Source organism: Ochotona curzoniae, unplaced genomic scaffold, assembly GCF_017591425.1.
Source record: "Ochotona curzoniae isolate NIBS_2020 unplaced genomic scaffold, NIBS_Ocur_1.0 scaffold_2453, whole genome shotgun sequence".
In the NCBI taxonomy this organism is placed as follows: Eukaryota; Metazoa; Chordata; class Mammalia; order Lagomorpha; family Ochotonidae; genus Ochotona; species Ochotona curzoniae.
Genome location: NW_024467094.1, coordinates 11,998,532 through 12,016,130, shown reverse-complemented (window position 1 = coordinate 12,016,130; position 17,599 = coordinate 11,998,532). Strand labels below are relative to the sequence as shown.

Sequence of the window (17,599 nt, the reverse complement as noted above, 5' to 3'; positions counted from 1 at the left end):
ATGCTGAGAAAACCTGGTAGAAGATTCTGTTGCTCAGCAGCTTTCCAGCAGTTCTGCCCTTGCAGTGAACAAGTAGGCATGGTTGAAGCCCAGCTCTTCTGTAACTCCCCTCCCTGGCCTTCGGTTTTCTGATCCACGTCATGCCCAGTAGGATGGCCACTTAACACACAACCCATTGCATTGTGGGCATCAGGAAGAGGGAGAGCCAGGTGAACAGCATCTATGAGTAGCAAGCCATTCTGGAGCAAAGAAGTGCAATGTGTTTGCAACCCTTTCTCTGCAAATGGCCTTTCCAGGCTATGAAAAGGCAGTGTGGGATGGGCACTGAGGTGGTGGGCTTTGGGATTCCAGAAAGCTAAGACTGAGTCCTGTGTCTGCAGCATGACAGCTGTTTGCCCCAGACAAATTGCTTCATCTCCTTGTAAAATCATAGTGCTATTCCACAGAGTAATTGTGAGGATTAAATAAGAAAATGCACAGTGTGCCTGGCATAGCCTGGCACATGGCAAGCCACAGCAAATGCCAGTGCTTGGTAATTTTAAGCCTTCTGACCCAGAGACATGATTTTGGTTTTGTGTTTCTTTGTGTTTCCGTTGCCCATCTGTGCTGATAATCTATCTGCCAGCCAGCAGTAGCAGAGTCTGAACACTGTCTCGGGAAACCTCCTGGGAGGTTGCATGGACTCCAGTACCAGTGGGCCTGATGGCAGCAGTATAGTGCTCACACACTGTCGACCCTTGCAGGTCATGGGCACAAAACTAACGGGGCCTGATGGCAGCAGTATAGTGCTCACACTCTGTCGACGCTTGCAGGTCATGGGCACAAAACTAACTCCACTGGAAACAGAAAAAGGCCCTGACAGGTGTCGCCAGCTTCGATAGTGTGTGCTGACTGGGGATCCAGTCTAACTCATTGCTGCGTGTGATCTGAGGAGATGTGGCTGATTAAGATCTGGGCCTGTGGGAGAAGTTCTGGAATTCTCAGCCACGGTGTTTGTGTCTCCAGGCTGGACAAAGGGTTATCTCATTGGGAACATGTTTCCATGAGTTTGAGCTTTGCCCAGACCTTGCTAACTGAATTGGTGTTGAATAACAAAGACATGTTCATTTTATGATTTAAACCCACTGTCATATAACTGATTTGGTGTCTGATATCCAAGACATTTTGTGATCTAAACCCTACCACCATAATGTGTTTTTCACAGATTTTCCCTTCTTTAAAAGAGTATTAGAATAATTAGCTCAGATCCAAAGCCAACAGTTGTGGGGGGAAAAAAATCAGTTTGGCCAGTGGTTTACTTCTGTTCGTAGGTGTGGATGGGAAAACCATCTGCTGGAACTGGAGTTTGACTCTATCTGTAGGCCAAGTAGGAGTGAGAACAGCAGAACACGGATCTCCACAGGCATGGCTGAGGGGAAGGGGGAAAACTGTAGACCCGGCTGGCCCTTCCAGCACTGTCAGGTGAAGCTGAGGTTTGGTTGGTCCTGTGCTTGTCCTAAGTACCTATCTTGGCTTTAAAACCAGAGCAATCATGCAGCTGTAGGTGCGTTGTCTCAGGCAGCAGAATCCTATGAATCCAGAAGCCAACAGAGATATTTGTGGACTGATATAGGAGTGGAATGGCAGTAATTCAAGCTGTGAAACACAGAATATTCAGAGTAGGCCTGATCTCAAGATGTGTTGCCTTGCTAAGTACTAGGTCCTAAATTCAGGGATGCTTAGCTGCATGTACTGAGCAGGATGGGGAAGGATACATTTCCCTGCTCCTGCCCTGTTCCTGATACCTGTAAATAGTGAATTCTGTATCTCTGATCATGAAACTGAGCCATACTGGGATTTAGTGATTTGTGTTTAAGATTTATGTATGTATGTGTGTGTGTGTATGCATTGGAAAAGCAAATCACATTTATAGAAAGAAGAAAAGACAGAAAGATCTTCCATCTACTGGTTCACTCCCCAAGTGACTGCAATGTCCAGAGTTGAGCCAATCCAAAACTAGAAGCCAGGAGCTTCTTACGGCTCTCCCATGCAATTCCAGGATCCCAAAGCTTTAGGCCATTCTTTACTGTTTTCCCAGGTCACAAACAGGGACCTGGATGGGAGGTGGAGCAGCTGATACTCAAACTGGTGCCCATGCGGCTACAATGGACTGGAGCTGAGCTGATCCGAAGCCAAGAGCCCAGAGCTTCTTCCAAGTCTCCCACATGGGTGCAGGATTCCAAGGCTCAACTGCTTTCCCAGGCTACAAGCAGGAAGCTGGATGGGAAACAGAGCTGCCCGGAAGGGAAGCAGGGCAGTCGAGACACGAACCAGTGCCTATATGGGATCCCGGCCTATACAAGGCAAGGACTTTAGCCACTAAGCTATTGTACCAGCCCCCATATTGACTTTTAAACCTGCCAAAGTAAAAAATTCCAAACTACTTGGGGACAGCATTTGGCATATCAGGTAAAGCAATGCAGTGCCCACATTCCAGGTTGCTGTGCTGTTTTTTTGAGTCCTGGCTGCTCCACTTCCATCTCTGCTTCTGCTCCAGCTTCCCGCTGGTGCTCCTAGGGACCCGGTGGTTACGGACCGAAGTGCTTCTGCCCCTGCCACCCATGAGGAAGACCTGGATCGGGTTCCTGGCTCCTGGCTTCCGCTGAGCCCAGTCCTGGCTGTAGCAAGCATTTGGGGAGTGAACCAGTGCGCGGGAGGAAGATGATCAATACCTCTCTCTCTGTCTGCCTTTCCAGTAAATAAGTAATTTTCTTAAAAAAAAAAAAAAAAAAAGAAAAGAAAAGAAAATCTCTAAAGCAAATTTAATACTTTTCTAAAAAAATCTCAAACACCACAGAGAAGTAATAAAGTAGTATAAATATTCTGACAGAAAAATGAAAAAAAGTGGTATGGTTATTCTCAGGCACACTTTTAAATGCCATAAAAGTAGCAGGATACTTTAAAACTATTTTAATGAATTGATAAAATATAATAATGATAAAGGGTTTTTTTTGTGTCTGTATGATAGAAATAGAAGGGAAATGTTTTGGCCAGCATTTAGCACAGCAGATTAAGGTGCCACCTGCAAATGCTGTCATTCCATATGAGCACTGGTTTGATCCCTGACTGTACCACACGGATCCAACTTCCTGCGGATGATCCTGGGAAAGCGTGGGAAGCTGACCCAGGTGCTAGGGCCCTACTACCCATGCGGGAGACCCAGGTAAAATTCCAGGTCTGTGACTTCTGCCTGCTTCAGGCCTAGCCTTTGAGGAGTGAGCCACTGGGTGAAAGGTCTCTCTTGCTCGCTCGCTCGTTCTCTCTCTGCCCTGCCTTTCTACCCTTCAAATCAAATTTAAAAATTTTAAAGATGGTGGACTTGTTAGAGCTGATAAAGATTACATACAAAAACCGTATTAGAGGATATGAAATATATAGGTATTCCATTTGTCAAAACTATATAAACTGTATAGGGGTATCCATTTATCTAAACTGTTTGTCAGCCTGGGCATTTAGCCTAGGCGTGAAGATGACCAGTTAGGGTGCCCACATCCCACACTGGAATGCCAGAGTTGGAGTTCCTGACTTCATTCTTTTTCCGGCTTGCTGCTAACGCACACCTGGAAGTCTGCAGGTAATAGCTTGGGGCTTGAGCTTCTGCCAATCAGTCCCCACCTCCTGGCTTCAGCCTGGCCCTTTGTGTGTATTTGCAGGGTGAATCAGCAGATGGGAGCTCACGCTCTCAGATCATTTATTGAAGTATACTTTTAGGAATTATTCATTTAAGCATACGTAAATTTTACCTTAAAAAAAAAAAAAGGAATGAATCCCAACAGGATTTCTGAGCCTCTGCACTGTTGACATTTTGGGCTAGACAATTCTTCCATATTAAACAAAATGCATTACTTCTACTCACAAAACTCCAGGTATACTTTGTCACACATATGACATCTAGAATGTCTCTATGCATTTTCAGGTGTCTCATCCCCTGGAATGAGAATGACAGAATGTGGTTACTGAAGCTGGAAAGTGGGCGCCTGTGGGCTCATTATACTGTTCTGTTTACTTGTTGTAACTTTGAAATTCTCTAACAAGATTTTTTTTAAAGATAGTGTTTCTTTTTTTATACATACCCATTCATTTGTGATCCAAAATAAAAGTTTATTTTGGGAATTGACGCAAAAAAAAAAAAAAAACTCATACTTCCTGAAATTAAATCCACTTCTTCCTAGATTTTCTGATGGCAGAATTTCAGTTCAGAACAGCTGAACTGTCTCTTTCCTTTTTCGCATCTATTCGCGCTTCTGCTCAGATAGCAGAACCATTCTTATTTTTACTCAGTGCTGGCTGGCTTTCTGAAGAGCCTTTTCGTTCTCACTGCCACCCTCTCGGTTTCCCGTTTCTGCTGTGCTCTGACCCACCCTGGCTCCCACAAGGCCCTCTTCCCTACTCACAGCGCCGTGGCCCTCCGGTCACTTGGCTGGAAGAGCCCTCTGTGCGCCACCCGCAGCTGGGAGGTCAGCACGGGCAGCCACGCTGCAGAGGAGTCCACAACATCAGAGCAGGCACCAGAGGACCCCAACCGAGGAAGACCAGCCAGCTCTGTGATAAACATGTGAAATAAATGAACCAAAAAAGGAAAACAGTTACAGTGAACACCCACACAGTGGCCCAGTGAAAGAAGTTTTGTCTCTTGAGGTTAGAAATGAGAGATAAGTGTGTCTGTCACAATTTCTGTATCATGTTGCTCTTGAGTTCCTAGCTTGGCTAATAAGGAAAAAGAAATACAACAACAACAAAAATTGAAATAAGCAAAAGATATACAGATTTTAAAAAGGAAAAAATAAAACTATTTCTCTAGGAAATGTGAGTATAAATAATATTGTTTAAAAATACAATTAAACTACTAGACTATAATTTTTTAAAGACTTATTTATCTACTTTTTTGCAAAGGCAGAATTACTGAGAGAAGGAGAGGCAGAAAGATCTTCAATCAGCTGATTCACTCCCCAAGTAGCTGCAATGGCCAGAGCTGAGCCAATCCGAACCCAGCAGCCAGGAGCCTCTTCCAGGTCTCCCACATGGTGCAGCATACCAAGGCTTTGGGCCGTCCTCTGCTGCTTTCCCAGGCCACAGGCCGGGAGCTGGAAGGGAAATGGAGCAGCCGGAATGTGAACCTGCACTCATATGGGATCCCGGACAGCAAGATGAGGACTTCAGCCACTAGGCTACCATGCTGGGCCCTAGACTATAAATTTAACAAGATTGTTTGATATAAGTTCAGTATTAAATATATTTTTTGTATCATTAACCAACAATTTAAATATGGAAATCTGGGTCATGAACTTGTAGCATAGCAGTTAAGGTGCTCGTGTCCCACACCTCATTTCCCAGTTCCAGCTTTTGAATCCAGCCTGCTGCTGCTGCAGACCCTGGGAGTCACAGGGCTCCTGCCGTCCCCACAGGAGACCTGGATTGTGCTGCTGGCTCCTGGCTCCAGCCCCCAGCCACAGCCATCACAGGAGAGAAGTGTATGCTACCCCGTCCCCTCATTACATTTCTATCTCTTTTTTTCCTCTCACATAAATAAACATTGAAACAAATAATATAGAAATGAAAAAAATTATCTTTTAATTACATTTTCTTTTGGAAAGTTTTTTAAATTTTATTTTTGGTATTGTTTACCTAGTTGAGAAGGATGCATGCCCAAGTAGGCCTCTGAGTAAGGTGGCATGATCGCGACATGGAGGAAGGTGGGAGGGACACATGTTTCACTTCCTTTTTTTCTTTTTTTTCCTCCTGTGTCTTCTGGGGGGCAGGAAGGGGTCACTCCTTGCTGTCAAACCACATCAGCACCCCGGGATGGGGGATGGCCGTCTAATGATGCCTTAGAGACCTCCATGTAGGGAAGAGCGTTCCAAGGGTGTTACATGAGTGATTTTGATAGTTCTGAGACGTCCCTGGCTTTGTTACACCAGACTTGGAGAAAATCTTTCCAAAAAATTTTAAACAAGTGTTTGTTTAGTTTGATGAGGATGTCCACATCCTGTGCAAGAATGCTTGAGTTCCTGCCTCACCTCCAGCCCCCGACCCCAGCTGCCCACCAGCACAGATCTTAGAAGGCAGTGGTAGCGGCTCAAGGACTGGGGTTCCTGCCACACATTTGGCTCCTGGCTCTGGCTCGAGACCCATCCCAGCCGTGATTGCTGAGGGACACTGAAGGTGTGAACCAATGAGTAGGACCTCCCCTTGTGTCTGCCTCTCAAATTTAAAAGTTTTAAATAATTTTCAGCAGAACTATTTATGGTGGCAGCAAGAAACATTAAAAACCTAGGAATAATTCTATTAGGGAAAGTGTGCAGGGTTGTACTCGGTTCTGCAGTTAAGACTCTGGTTTAAAATGGGTGCACCTCGTGACAGAGCACTTAGATTGCAGTCCACTCCACTCCTCGTTCCCGCTTCCTGCCAGTATGCAGTGTGATACTGAGAGCCGGCAGAGGGAACGGCACCTGGAAAACCTAGCCTGAGACTCCCTAGGATGGATATTATTAGAAAACTGAGTTATAAGGAACTTGGATACACACCATTGCAAAGCCTGAAATCTAAGATGGGATGTGTTCTCAGAGATAGAATTCCCAGACGCTACATTCTTAACCAACTGACAGAAAAAGGCATTTTAACTTAAAAGAAAATATGCAGATATTTATAAAAGGAAAAGAAAACGTTTTTTAAAAATAAAAGAAGTATAGTTCTTCTATACTACAAACAATATTAAAGACACATTCGACTGTTAAAATGTCAGAACAGCTCAGGCTCATCAAAGAGCTATTTAAAAAAAGATGTAAATTCCTCCAAATTAAACTGCAGAAACAGTACATGTCAAATGAGAATCCCAGTGGGTTCTGGGGGAGTAGACAGTGGGTAGGGAGAGGTCGGAGGGAAACTGATAAGCTGATGCTAAAAAAGTCAACAAATGCAAATGATTAAAAAAAAAAAAAGACTTAACAAAAGTGGAAGACTCAACCCTTAGGATATCAAGGCTTGCATGAGGCTTGTAATTGGCAGTGTGGTGCTGGTACCAGGAATACTTAGCATAACAGAGCAGACTTGAGTCCAGAAAGAGGCCTACACATACATATATCTGTAGACACCTGCTTGATGACAGACATGGCATTACTCACTTTGGAAGGATTGATCTTTTCAGTAAATAGTGCAAGGTAACCGTATATCTGTATCAGGAAAAAATATCACATACCGTATACAAAAATGAATTCTGGCAAGGATTTCATGAAGTTGGAACTGTCATATGTGTCTAGTGGGAACTTAAAACAGTAAAGCCAGTTTGGAAAGCAGTGTAGCAGCAACCATAGGATTTCCACATTAACCGCAAGTTCTACTCCTCAGTAATGCCGAAAGTAACTGAAACTATATGTACACACAAAAATGTGCATACAGATGCTCATAGCGGCATTATTCATAATGGCTGAAAAGTAGAAACAACTCATGCATGTATCAACTGAGGAGTGGATAAACAAAATGTGTATAGGCATACAGTGAAATGTTCAGCCATTCAGAGAAATGGGGTGTGCCAGGGGTAAGCGTTGGAAACACTATGCCACGTGAAGGGAGCCCAGCACAAAAGGCCACATGGATTCCATTTGCATGAAATGTCCGAGGCAGGCAAATCCAGAAAGCCAAAAGTGGATTAATAGTTGCCAAGAGAAAAGAGGCTACGGGAGTTGACTTCTAGTGGATATACAAAAGCTTTGTGGAGTGATAGGATGTTCCAAAACTAAGTCATGGTAATGATTTTGCAGCCTTGTGATTATACTTCAGAAAAAACCCCACTAAGTTGTATGCTTTCTCTTAAAGAAACAAAAAAAGATTTGTTTTACTTGAAAGAGTTAGAGAGGAGGAAAGATTTTCCATCTTCTGGTTTACTCCCCGAATGATTGCATTGGCCAAAGCAGAGCTGACCCAAAGCTGGGATCCAGGAACTTTTTCCAGGGTTTCCATGTGAGGACAGAGCCCCAAAGACTTGGGTCATTCTCTTCTGCTTTCCCAGACCATAAGCAGGGAACTGAATCAGAGTTGGAGCAGCTGGAACCCAAAGCAGTACCCGTGTGGGATGTCAACACTGCAGGCAATGGCTTAACCCTGCTGTGTCACAGTGCTTGCCCCAGTGATGTCTGTCTGACTGACTGACTTTCTTTCTTTCTTTCTTTCTGCTACTTTCATCTACTTCAAGGCAAAGGGAGAGAAAGAGACACAAACAGAGAGAGAGATTTTTCTTTCCCTGGTTCACTCCTCCAAAACCTGAAACAGCCAGGGCTAGACTAAGCTGAACCCATGAGCCCAGAATCCCATTCAAATGACAGGGGCCCAAGCCCTTCAGCCATCTTGTCGCCTCCCAGAGTGCAAAAGCAGAAAGCTGGATAAGAAGTGGAGATGCTGGGGACCTGAACTAGCATTCTGTTAAAGGATGCAGGCATTTGGGGCCCTTTGGGAAGTGAACCAACAGAAGACACCACTAGAGAGTTAAAGGACCAGTCACAGAGCAGATGATATTTGCAATATGTATAACCAACTATTTCATATTCCAAAGACATAGTCCATTAGAAGCAAGTCCATTAGAAAAAAATAATTAGCCAACAGAAAAAAATGACAAAGGAATGAATAGGCACCTCAAGAAAAGAACACCCAAAAAGCCAATAAGTTGGTTAGTCATCAGGGAAATGTAAATTTAAGTCATATTGATATCAGAATGGCTAAAATTAGGGTGACTGGCAAATCAAGTGTCGGTGAGGGTATGGTGCAACTAAAACTGTGGTACCTACCAGAAGGAATGGATTTTGACACTGGCCCATTGGAAAGTTGTTTGCCAGCCTCTGCCACAGCTAAGCATACGTGGCCCCTGTTGGTCTAGCAGTTCTACTCTTGACCAGCTTCTGCTCTAGGGAGATGTGGACTTATGACTGCAAAACTCATGCACAAGAATATTCATGGCAAGATTATGAGCCGTAAGCTTTAAGCTTGTACGATGATGGAGGACAGAAGAGCACCCACCTTTGTGGGAGGGAAAGGGGGGCATCAGCTGGACGAGAGCACAGGGGAACCTTCAGCAGTGCCAGGGGTGACCTGTATCCTCAAGTAAGCAAGAGGCTGTGACTTCATGTGAAATGTCACATGAGCGAGCAGTATACTGGGTATGTGTCCTCTTCACTGTGTGAGAGTTACTACTGAAGTTTGGGAAAAAAAAAGAAGGCCAGGACCATCCCAACTTGGGTCTCTCAATTCTTGAGTCTTAAATTGTGCCCCTCACTGCAGCTCATATCAGGTCCTTTGCCATTGTGTCTTCGATCCTCATGATTTTCGTCCCAGGGCCACTGCTATGTCCTGACTAGCTAATCCTCTTCCTGCAAATGCCAGCATCCCTTATGAGCACCAGTTCCTGTGTTAGGTGCTCCACTTCCCATCCAGCTCCCTGCCTGTGGCCTGGGAAAGCAGTCGAGGATGACCCAAAGCCTTGGGACCCTGCACCCGCGTGGGAGACCTTGGGGAGACTCCTGGCTACTGGCTTCAGATTGACTTAGCTCTAGCCATTGTGGTCATTTGGGGAGTGAGCCATCAGATGAAAGATTTTTCTCTCTGTCTCTCCTTCTCTCTGTAAGTCTGTAAGTCTGTAAGATCTGCGTTTTCAATAAAAATAAATTAATCTTAAAAAGAAGAAATTAGTCCTCTTTAAAGATTCCCATTGCTGGGTAACAAACTTTCGCAGGCATAACCTCATACCCCTTCAACAACCCCAGTCAGTCTACTTCAGCCCCTGGATTATCTCTGGAGGCACAAACGAATTTGGCACTGACCCACTCTAGCCCAAAGTCTCCTTTCTGGAGATGAATTATTAGCTATTTTCAAGGTTGAAAACCAGCAGATTTTCCTGATAAATGGAGCCTTTCATCATCACTTCCCACAGCTGCTAAATCTGTCAGACTGGCCCTGCCTTTTCTGACTGCACTGCATTATGTGAAGGCTCGAGACCAGGGTTTTCACCTCTGCAGCTGTCTGGTCGAGACAGAATGCCGCTGAGACTGGCCAGCCAGTCAAAGTGTTGGGTCTCCCTAGATGCAGAGGACACTGAAGAATTATGTCTGGTTCATTCCAAACTCTTCCTGCCACTTAAGACGATACAATTATTTATGCATATAGTATATCTCTGGGAAGTACAGGCTATAGGAGAAACAGGAAATCTCTTCATATGTTTTATAATCATCGGATTTTTATTTCTACCTGTAAATAAATGCCAAGAGTTGGCTTTGAATTTTGACAAGGGTCTCAGAATTTGCTATGTGAAAGACAAAGCTGGATTCTTGCCAGACCTCAAATAACATACCTTAAAAAAAAATCAATTATTAAAGGGTAGATGGTAAAGGACATCAGCTTACAGCTCGACCCAGTAGAAATTGTGACATATTTCCATGTTTAGTTTATCTCTTTGAATGTAAAGCAAATAATTAGTTATAGCTGAAGCCTCCTAGAGCCCCCCTCCATGCCCTTCTGTGCCCACAGGTAAAACATTATTGCCGGCTTTATTTTCATCATCTCCACATGTGTTTTATTATGTTAAGTGTATATATCTTCACACATGGTATTTGAGTTTGCTCTCCATACTTTTTATATAAATGGTTTATACATGTCCTTTCACCAGCTTGAATATTTTTTGAGGTTGATCCACTGGCCTGTGTCTCTGCATCCATTTGTTTTATTCAGCATCATATCCCTTGCATGAGCACACCACCATTTCTTTGTTCATTCTACTACTGATGGCCCTTCAGGTTATTTCCTGTCTCTTGCTTTTACAAACTGGGCAAACAGCATTGCTTTACATGGGCAAGAAGTTCTCTCAAAGATGCCATTTAGGGGTGATATGGAAAAGTGCCTCCAAAGCGCTTAAACTAAGTCATCCACTCACCCCAAGTATATGCTATACAAAGGTCAGCGCCTCATCATCATTCCTTCCGTTCATCCCTGGCTGAGGGGTGGGAGATGGCTAACATACGTAAGTGGGTTTGATTTGCACTCGCCCTTTACTCAGAAGGCTGGGTAGCTTTTGAGTCTCTTCTTTTTTGAGTTGCCAGTTCCTGTTCTTCAGTCTGCTATCGCTGTTGTAGTCAGGACGCTTACCTTTTCTTACTGCTCTGCTGGAATCTTGGTTGGTTCCGAGGAAGTGTCCTTTGTCAATATCCTGCAGATGTGTCCACTCCTAGCTAGTGTTCTGTGCTACTTTGTTTCTGTATCTTCTTTCTGACACAGATATATTTTTTAGGGTAGGAGATTTTTTCTTTCTTTTTTTTTAAGAGCAAGCATCGTTTACTTCCTATTTTTTTAAGATTTATTTTTATTATTTTTATTGGAAAGGCGGATATACAGAGAGGAGAGACAGAGAGGAAGATCTTCCGTCCGATGATTCACTCCCCAAGTGAGCGCAACGGCCGATGCTATGCCGATCCGAAGCCAGGAGCCTCTTCCGGGTCTCCCACTCGGGTGCAGGGTCCCAAAGCCCTGGGCCATCCTCAACTGCCTTCCCAGGCCACAAGCAGGGAGCTGGATGGGAAGCGGAGCTGCTGGGATAGAACCGGTGCCCACATGGGATCCCGGGCAAGGCAAGGCAAGGATCCTAACCACTGCGCCACCACGTTGGGCCCGAAATTTTTTCTTTTTGTTTTTAAATATTTTTTTTTAATTTATTTTTATTGGAAAGTCAGATATATTCCCCTGGGGCACTGGGCTCTTCAGTGGAGCCTCAGGCTGTCCCCTGTCTCCCTGCAGGCTCTGTCATTCTCTGTGAGCACACTGTTCAAACAGTGGGACAATAAGAATTTTTATCCTAGGAAATCTAGACAGGTTCAAAATGCCTCGCACTCTGCTGGCCTGTGCTTCAATAACCCACAAGGTTTAGGTCTTTGGTGAGCCACGTCACTGCATGAAATTACTTTCCTTAAAGCAGACTGCCTAAGCACTCTTTGAAAGTAATATTGTTCAATAGAATTTATTCCAGATAAAGCATTGACACTTTCCCCAAAGTTTTTTTTTTAAGATTTATTTTATTTACATTAGAAAGTCAGATATACAGAGAGGAAGATCTTCCATCCACTGATTCACTCCCCAAGCAGCCGTAACGGCTGGAGCTGAGCCAAACAGAATCCAGAAGCCCAGAGCCTCTTCAGGGTCTCCCATGTGGGTGCAGGATCCCAGAGCATCTTTGACTGCTTTCCCAGGCCCCAGGCAGGGAGCTTGATGGGAAGTGGAACAGCCAGGACAGGAACCAGTGCCCACACAGGATCCTGGTGCATGCAAGGCAAATACTTTAGCCACTAGGCTACCATGCTGGGCCTTTGTATTTCATTTTCCCACCACAGGAATTTGCCGATAAAACATGATTTTTTAAAAAGATTTATTTATTTGAAAGCCAAGAGTTACAGAGAGAGACAGAGAGGGACGCAGACATTTTGCATCCATTGGGTTACTTCCTAGATAAATGCATCAGCCAGGCCTGAATCAGTCTGAAGCCCAGAGCCAGAAGCTTGCTCTAGATGCTGCAGGGGAGTAGCAGGAGCTCAGGCACAAGAAAACCATCCTCTGCTGCTTTTCCTGGTGCATCAGCAGGGAGCTGGATCAGAGATGGCATAGCCAGAACTTGAACTAGTGCTCATGTGGGATGCCAGTATCACACAGGTGGCAGCATTACCTGCTATGCCACAACGCCAGCTCCAAGAAAGCCTCATGATTTTTAATGGCAAGGTAATACACTATGGGTGGTTTGTGTACAACTTTGGGATATTTAGATTCTATCTAATTTGTTTCTGTAATTTTAGTACTAATAATAAATTCTCTGGTGAACAACCTAGCACATGTCTTCCAGGTTTATGAATAGCATCCCCTTAGCAGGGTCTTTGGGAAAGCTCACAGCATAAGGACATTTTTAAGGTTGTGGGACACACAATGAATTGCCCAGCTGCCCGCAGTGCAGCCTGAACCCTCACTGGCTCTGAAATCTGTCCTAAAAATGCTGCTTACTCATTAGGTGCAAAATAGTAACTCATCACTGCCGTAATTTTAGTGACTTCATTAAGCCCCCGCCCTGCAGGTACTTACAGTTCCCAAATTACCAATGAGAAAATAAAATTCCTAGAGGTTTAATTGCTTGCTGCACTTGCCTCCCCTGATGGCTGCAGTTAGAGGGTGAAGTGGATGGGACCCAGTATCCTCCCCACCCCACTGAATGCTCCCAGGCAGTTGGGACCAAGAACTGCTACTGTTTGCTGCTGTAGGGGCTGCTGACCCCATGGTACAGAAATGGCTGACACAGGAAGGGTGTATTTGGGCCTGTCCCACTTGGTTTAGGGGAAGTGACAAACATGGACAGCAAGCAAAAGCAGCAGCGAGCGACAAGCCCCACTAATGATAACCTCAGGCTCACATTTAGGACAAGGCTTGCTGTCTCTGCCTCTGCCTCTGCCTGTTCCTCTTGAAAATCCTTTCAAGTCAGCAAGGAGGCAATGGGATGGCTTCAGGCCCTGCACACTCTGCGTTTCCACTTTCCTCTATGCTTTACTTGGGACTGAAGATAACTAATCAGAGATGCTGTCAACTTATTGGTTACAGCTGTTATACTTTTTTTTCAAGATTTACTTATTATTTTTTTATTGGAAAGTCAGATCTACAGAGAGACAGAGAGACAAAAAGAAAGATCTTCTGTCTGCTGGTTCCCTCTCAAAGTTGGCCAGGAGCTTCTGGATCTCCCCACATAGGTGCAGGGTCCCAAGGATTTGGGCCATTCTCAACTGTCTTTCCAGGCTGCAAGCAGGGAGCTTAATGGAAAATGGAGCAGCCAGGACAGGAACCAGTGCCTATATGGGATCCCAGTGATTGCAAGGTGAAGATTTAGTCACTAGGCTATCACTCCAGGCCCAGTTATAATTTTGATAGTGTTGTAAAAACTTGAGGGGAGCAAACTCTCAGATTGGCTCCTGGCTTCTGATCAGCTCAGTTCCAGCTGTTGCGGCCATTTGGGCAGTGAACCAGTTGGAAGATCTTTCTCTCTGTTGTTTCCTTCTTTCTGTAAATATGACTTTCCAATAAAATTAATAAATCTTTTTTTTTTTTAAGAAAGAAAATGGAATGCAGACTTTATTAAGTAGGAAAACTGGGATATAAAAGTGTATATACATGAAGTATAATTTGGATGTAGTCTTTCTATATACACAGACCAGCAGGATTATATGACATTTCATTGTGGCTTCTTAGTGTTTTTCCTGGATAATGAGAAATGATAGGTAACTGTATTTTCATGCATTTTCCAAAGGAGATTGTGCTACATACATTGCAAGGAAGATGTTTGTAACCAGCGTGGCAGCTTGGGGTGTTACATCCTGCTGAAGGGGCTGCTAACACGATGCTTTACTCCATAGCTGCTGCTGGACACCCACTCCCTGAAGATGGTCCTGCTCGATCTCCCGTCCATCGGCTCGCAGGTGGTGAGGAAAGCTCCTGCCAGTTACACCAAGATCGTTGTGAAGGGCATGACCCGGGCAGAGATGATCCTCAAGGTGAAGGCTTGGGTCTGCCTCTGGGATCCTGTTCATGTGACTGCTTATTCCTTGCAGCCCATCCCCACTAGTCCCAAAGGACTGTCCAGATGCCTTGGCTAAGCTAAACTTTGGCCTCATCAGATACTGTTGAAAGTCAGGAGGAAATTACTTTGCCTTTCTGATAGGCCGGTCCTTTGTTGTCATGAGAATCGCTTGGATTTGGCCAGGACTGGACATCGGTGGCCTGGTGGCCATGCAGCCGTGTGTGAGTCAGGGCTGCCTTGCTTCTCAGCAGGAATTCCAGGCTCAGCTATCAGTCAGGCCCTTCCACGGCAGCCTCTTGGCTGTCTGCTCTGCCAGCATTTAACAAACCTGAACAGATGTTGTACTTACTGAACCTAACCAGCAAATGGGCTTCTTAAAGCCTCATTTAACAAAACATTGTGCCACTGGTAATGGCACTGAGCCCATGCACAACCTCAAGCATCTGCGTGTGGCCCTCACCTGTGCTCTTGGTGAAGCACGATGGAGGGCGGAGAACAAATGGTACTAGCTGTTATGGTCCCTGAAGTCCAGGGCCCTCAGGCTCCTCCACCCTCCTTCCCAAACAGAGTAACTCAGCTGATGGCAGGAGAACAACAACAAAAAAAAGCAGTAGCAGGTAGCTGTGGGATCGACTGCAGACATCAGAAGCAGCCTACTCATTTTCTTCCAGTTCGGGAATTAACCGCAGAGCTGTTCTGACTTCCTACTCTCCCATGCTGCTTGTGGAATTCAAAACAAACATCAGCCACTATTGCATTCTGAATCCATTCCCTTCCATCTGCTTATATGTTGATGATTTAAATGAAGGTAGTGAGATGCACTTGTAGACTTCAGGTCCTCAGTAGTATGAGGCAGCTTTGAGATTTGTGTTTTTGAGAAGATAAACTTGCCTGAGTTCTGCTTACTGCCCATCTCAGGAATATTGAAGGTTTAGGTACACTGTAGCTGTGAAGTACCTCAAACAAGAGGCTGGCCTACATAGTGTTCCCCAAGTAGTCCTAGTATTGAAAAAAAAATCACTTAGGAACCCACCCAGGTCTACTGCATTGCTATCAGCTATGCTTTAGAAAGCAAACCAAAAAATAATAAATAGATAGTAATTAAGAGATTTCAAAAGTGGAAAGCAAATCCCATGATGGGTTGATAATTAACACCACTTCAGGACACTTAAGACTGCCAGGGTTACTGTCGCTTGCTGAGACACATGCCCCGACCCAGGAGTGCCCCTTGGAGGCCTAAGCCCATCTCCTGCCCTTGCAGGTGGTGATGGCGCCTCATGAACCACCAGTGGTGTTTGTCGACAACTACATCAAGCTCCTTACAGACTGCAACACAGAAACCTTCCAGAAGATCCTGGACATGAAGGTGAGCATGGTGTCCTACTCTGTCAGGCCTGCCCCTCCCGCTCACTCTTAGTGGGTCTTGCTCAGAGAAGGCTCAGGTTCCTGACCCCTGTGTCTGGTGCGATGCAGTGGAGCAGATTTGAAGAAGCCTTTAGAGAAGATGGTCGCGGGCATAGGAACCTGCGGATTCTAAGACGACCTCTGTGCTCTGCTGGACCTGCTGCTCAGCAACGGTGGCCGGGCTGGAGGAGTGGAGAGCAGGAGCAGCGCCTGCCCTACCCTCCTCCTGTCTGTCCCTTTTCCCTCTAACCTCTCCCAGCTTTCTCTCCTCTGCTTCCGCATTAGAGTGCTGATCCGCAGCCTTGAGTCGGTTTGGTGGCTTGCACAGCCTCAGCGTGACCTCTGTGCTTTCTCTTTGAACCCAGGGGCTGAAGCGAAGCGAGCAGAGCAGCATGCTGGAACTCTTCCGCCAGCGGCTCCCCACTCCGCCCTCGGGGCCCGAAGGCTCCAGCTCCCTGTCCCTGATGGCTCCAACTCCAGAACAGGAGTCCTCTCGAATCCGCAAACTCGAGAAACTGATTAAAAAGCGACTGTAGGAGCAACCAGAGCACTTTCTCTTTCCTGGCCTTGTCCCTTGGCACCCAGTTGCCCGAAGCCCATCCTCTACTGTGTTCGTGTAACTCTCAGATCGGTAACTCTCAGATCAACCCTTGAGCTGTTCATGTGTTTGTCCCATGCTCTGTCCTGTTTCCTGTGCTAATTGGAGAAGCCAGGTTATAAAAAGGTCATTGATATTATCCGTGACTTCCTAAAGCCGAAACCATCACTGTTGGGGTTGCTATCGGCCATTTGGACTGTCATTGGCTCTGGTGGGCTCACCCCTGCCACACTGCCCTCTGACGTGGCTCTCTGTTGTCCACCACACCCTGTCCAGGTGACCAGTGAGGAAGCTTAGGTCATCCGCCCTTGGCCGTGCTGTTCTAGCAGGCTTTAACCAGAGCCCTGGGCAGTTCCCTCCTCTCCAGTGCCGTGGCTCTAGGCCGGAGTTGGTGAAGTGGCAGCTTCCAGAGGTAGGGAACGCGCCTCTCCCCACATGGCAGTCTTCCTCAGGACTCTGTTTCGTAGGACAGATTTTGCTTTCAGTCTTCTTGACTTAGCCATGTTCTTTCCTCCTTTGAGTGGTCAGCTAAGCAGAGGGGCCCCTTGTCTGCTACCCAGGAAACTGAATGTACCCCTTCTGGGGTATGGTGTCCTGGCTGTCCTGGGGCTGCTGAGCTGAGCGTGGAGGCAAGTACTGACTCGGCGAGAGGGTTCTGCTTGGCACACACTGGATTATGTGAGCTAATTATTCCTCTATTTTTTTATTCCCACTCTCACTCTGATTTGTTTTATTATTTTTAAACATTTTTAAAAATGTATTTGAAAACCAGAGTTAAAGAGAGATCTTCCATCCTCTGATTGATTCATTCTCCAGATGGCCACAGCACAGGGCTGGGCCAGGTCAAAGCCAGGACCTTCTTCCTGGTTTCCCACATGGGTACAAGCACCCAGGGACTTTGAACTTTACTGATGCTTCCCCCAGGTGCTTTAGCATGGAGCTGGATTGGAAATGGAGCCGTTAGGATTCAAACTAATGTCCGT

At 45.6% G+C, this 17,599-nt stretch overlaps 1 protein-coding gene across 2 annotated transcripts in view; it reads left to right on the top strand.

The window, feature by feature from the left end:
* VPS53 (VPS53 subunit of GARP complex) overlaps positions 1–16,755 on the top strand; it is a 136,107-nt gene extending 119,352 nt beyond the window's left edge. For both annotated transcript variants that reach the window (XM_041000211.1, XM_041000210.1), the window contains 3 exons: positions 14,451–14,588; positions 15,876–15,980; positions 16,384–16,755. In XM_041000211.1, coding sequence (XP_040856145.1) covers positions 14,451–14,588; positions 15,876–15,980; positions 16,384–16,554 — 414 coding nt within the window. In that variant the 3' untranslated portion in view covers positions 16,555–16,755. The remainder of the gene's footprint in view (positions 1–14,450; positions 14,589–15,875; positions 15,981–16,383) is intronic.
* Positions 16,756–17,599: the final 844 nt, after the last annotated feature.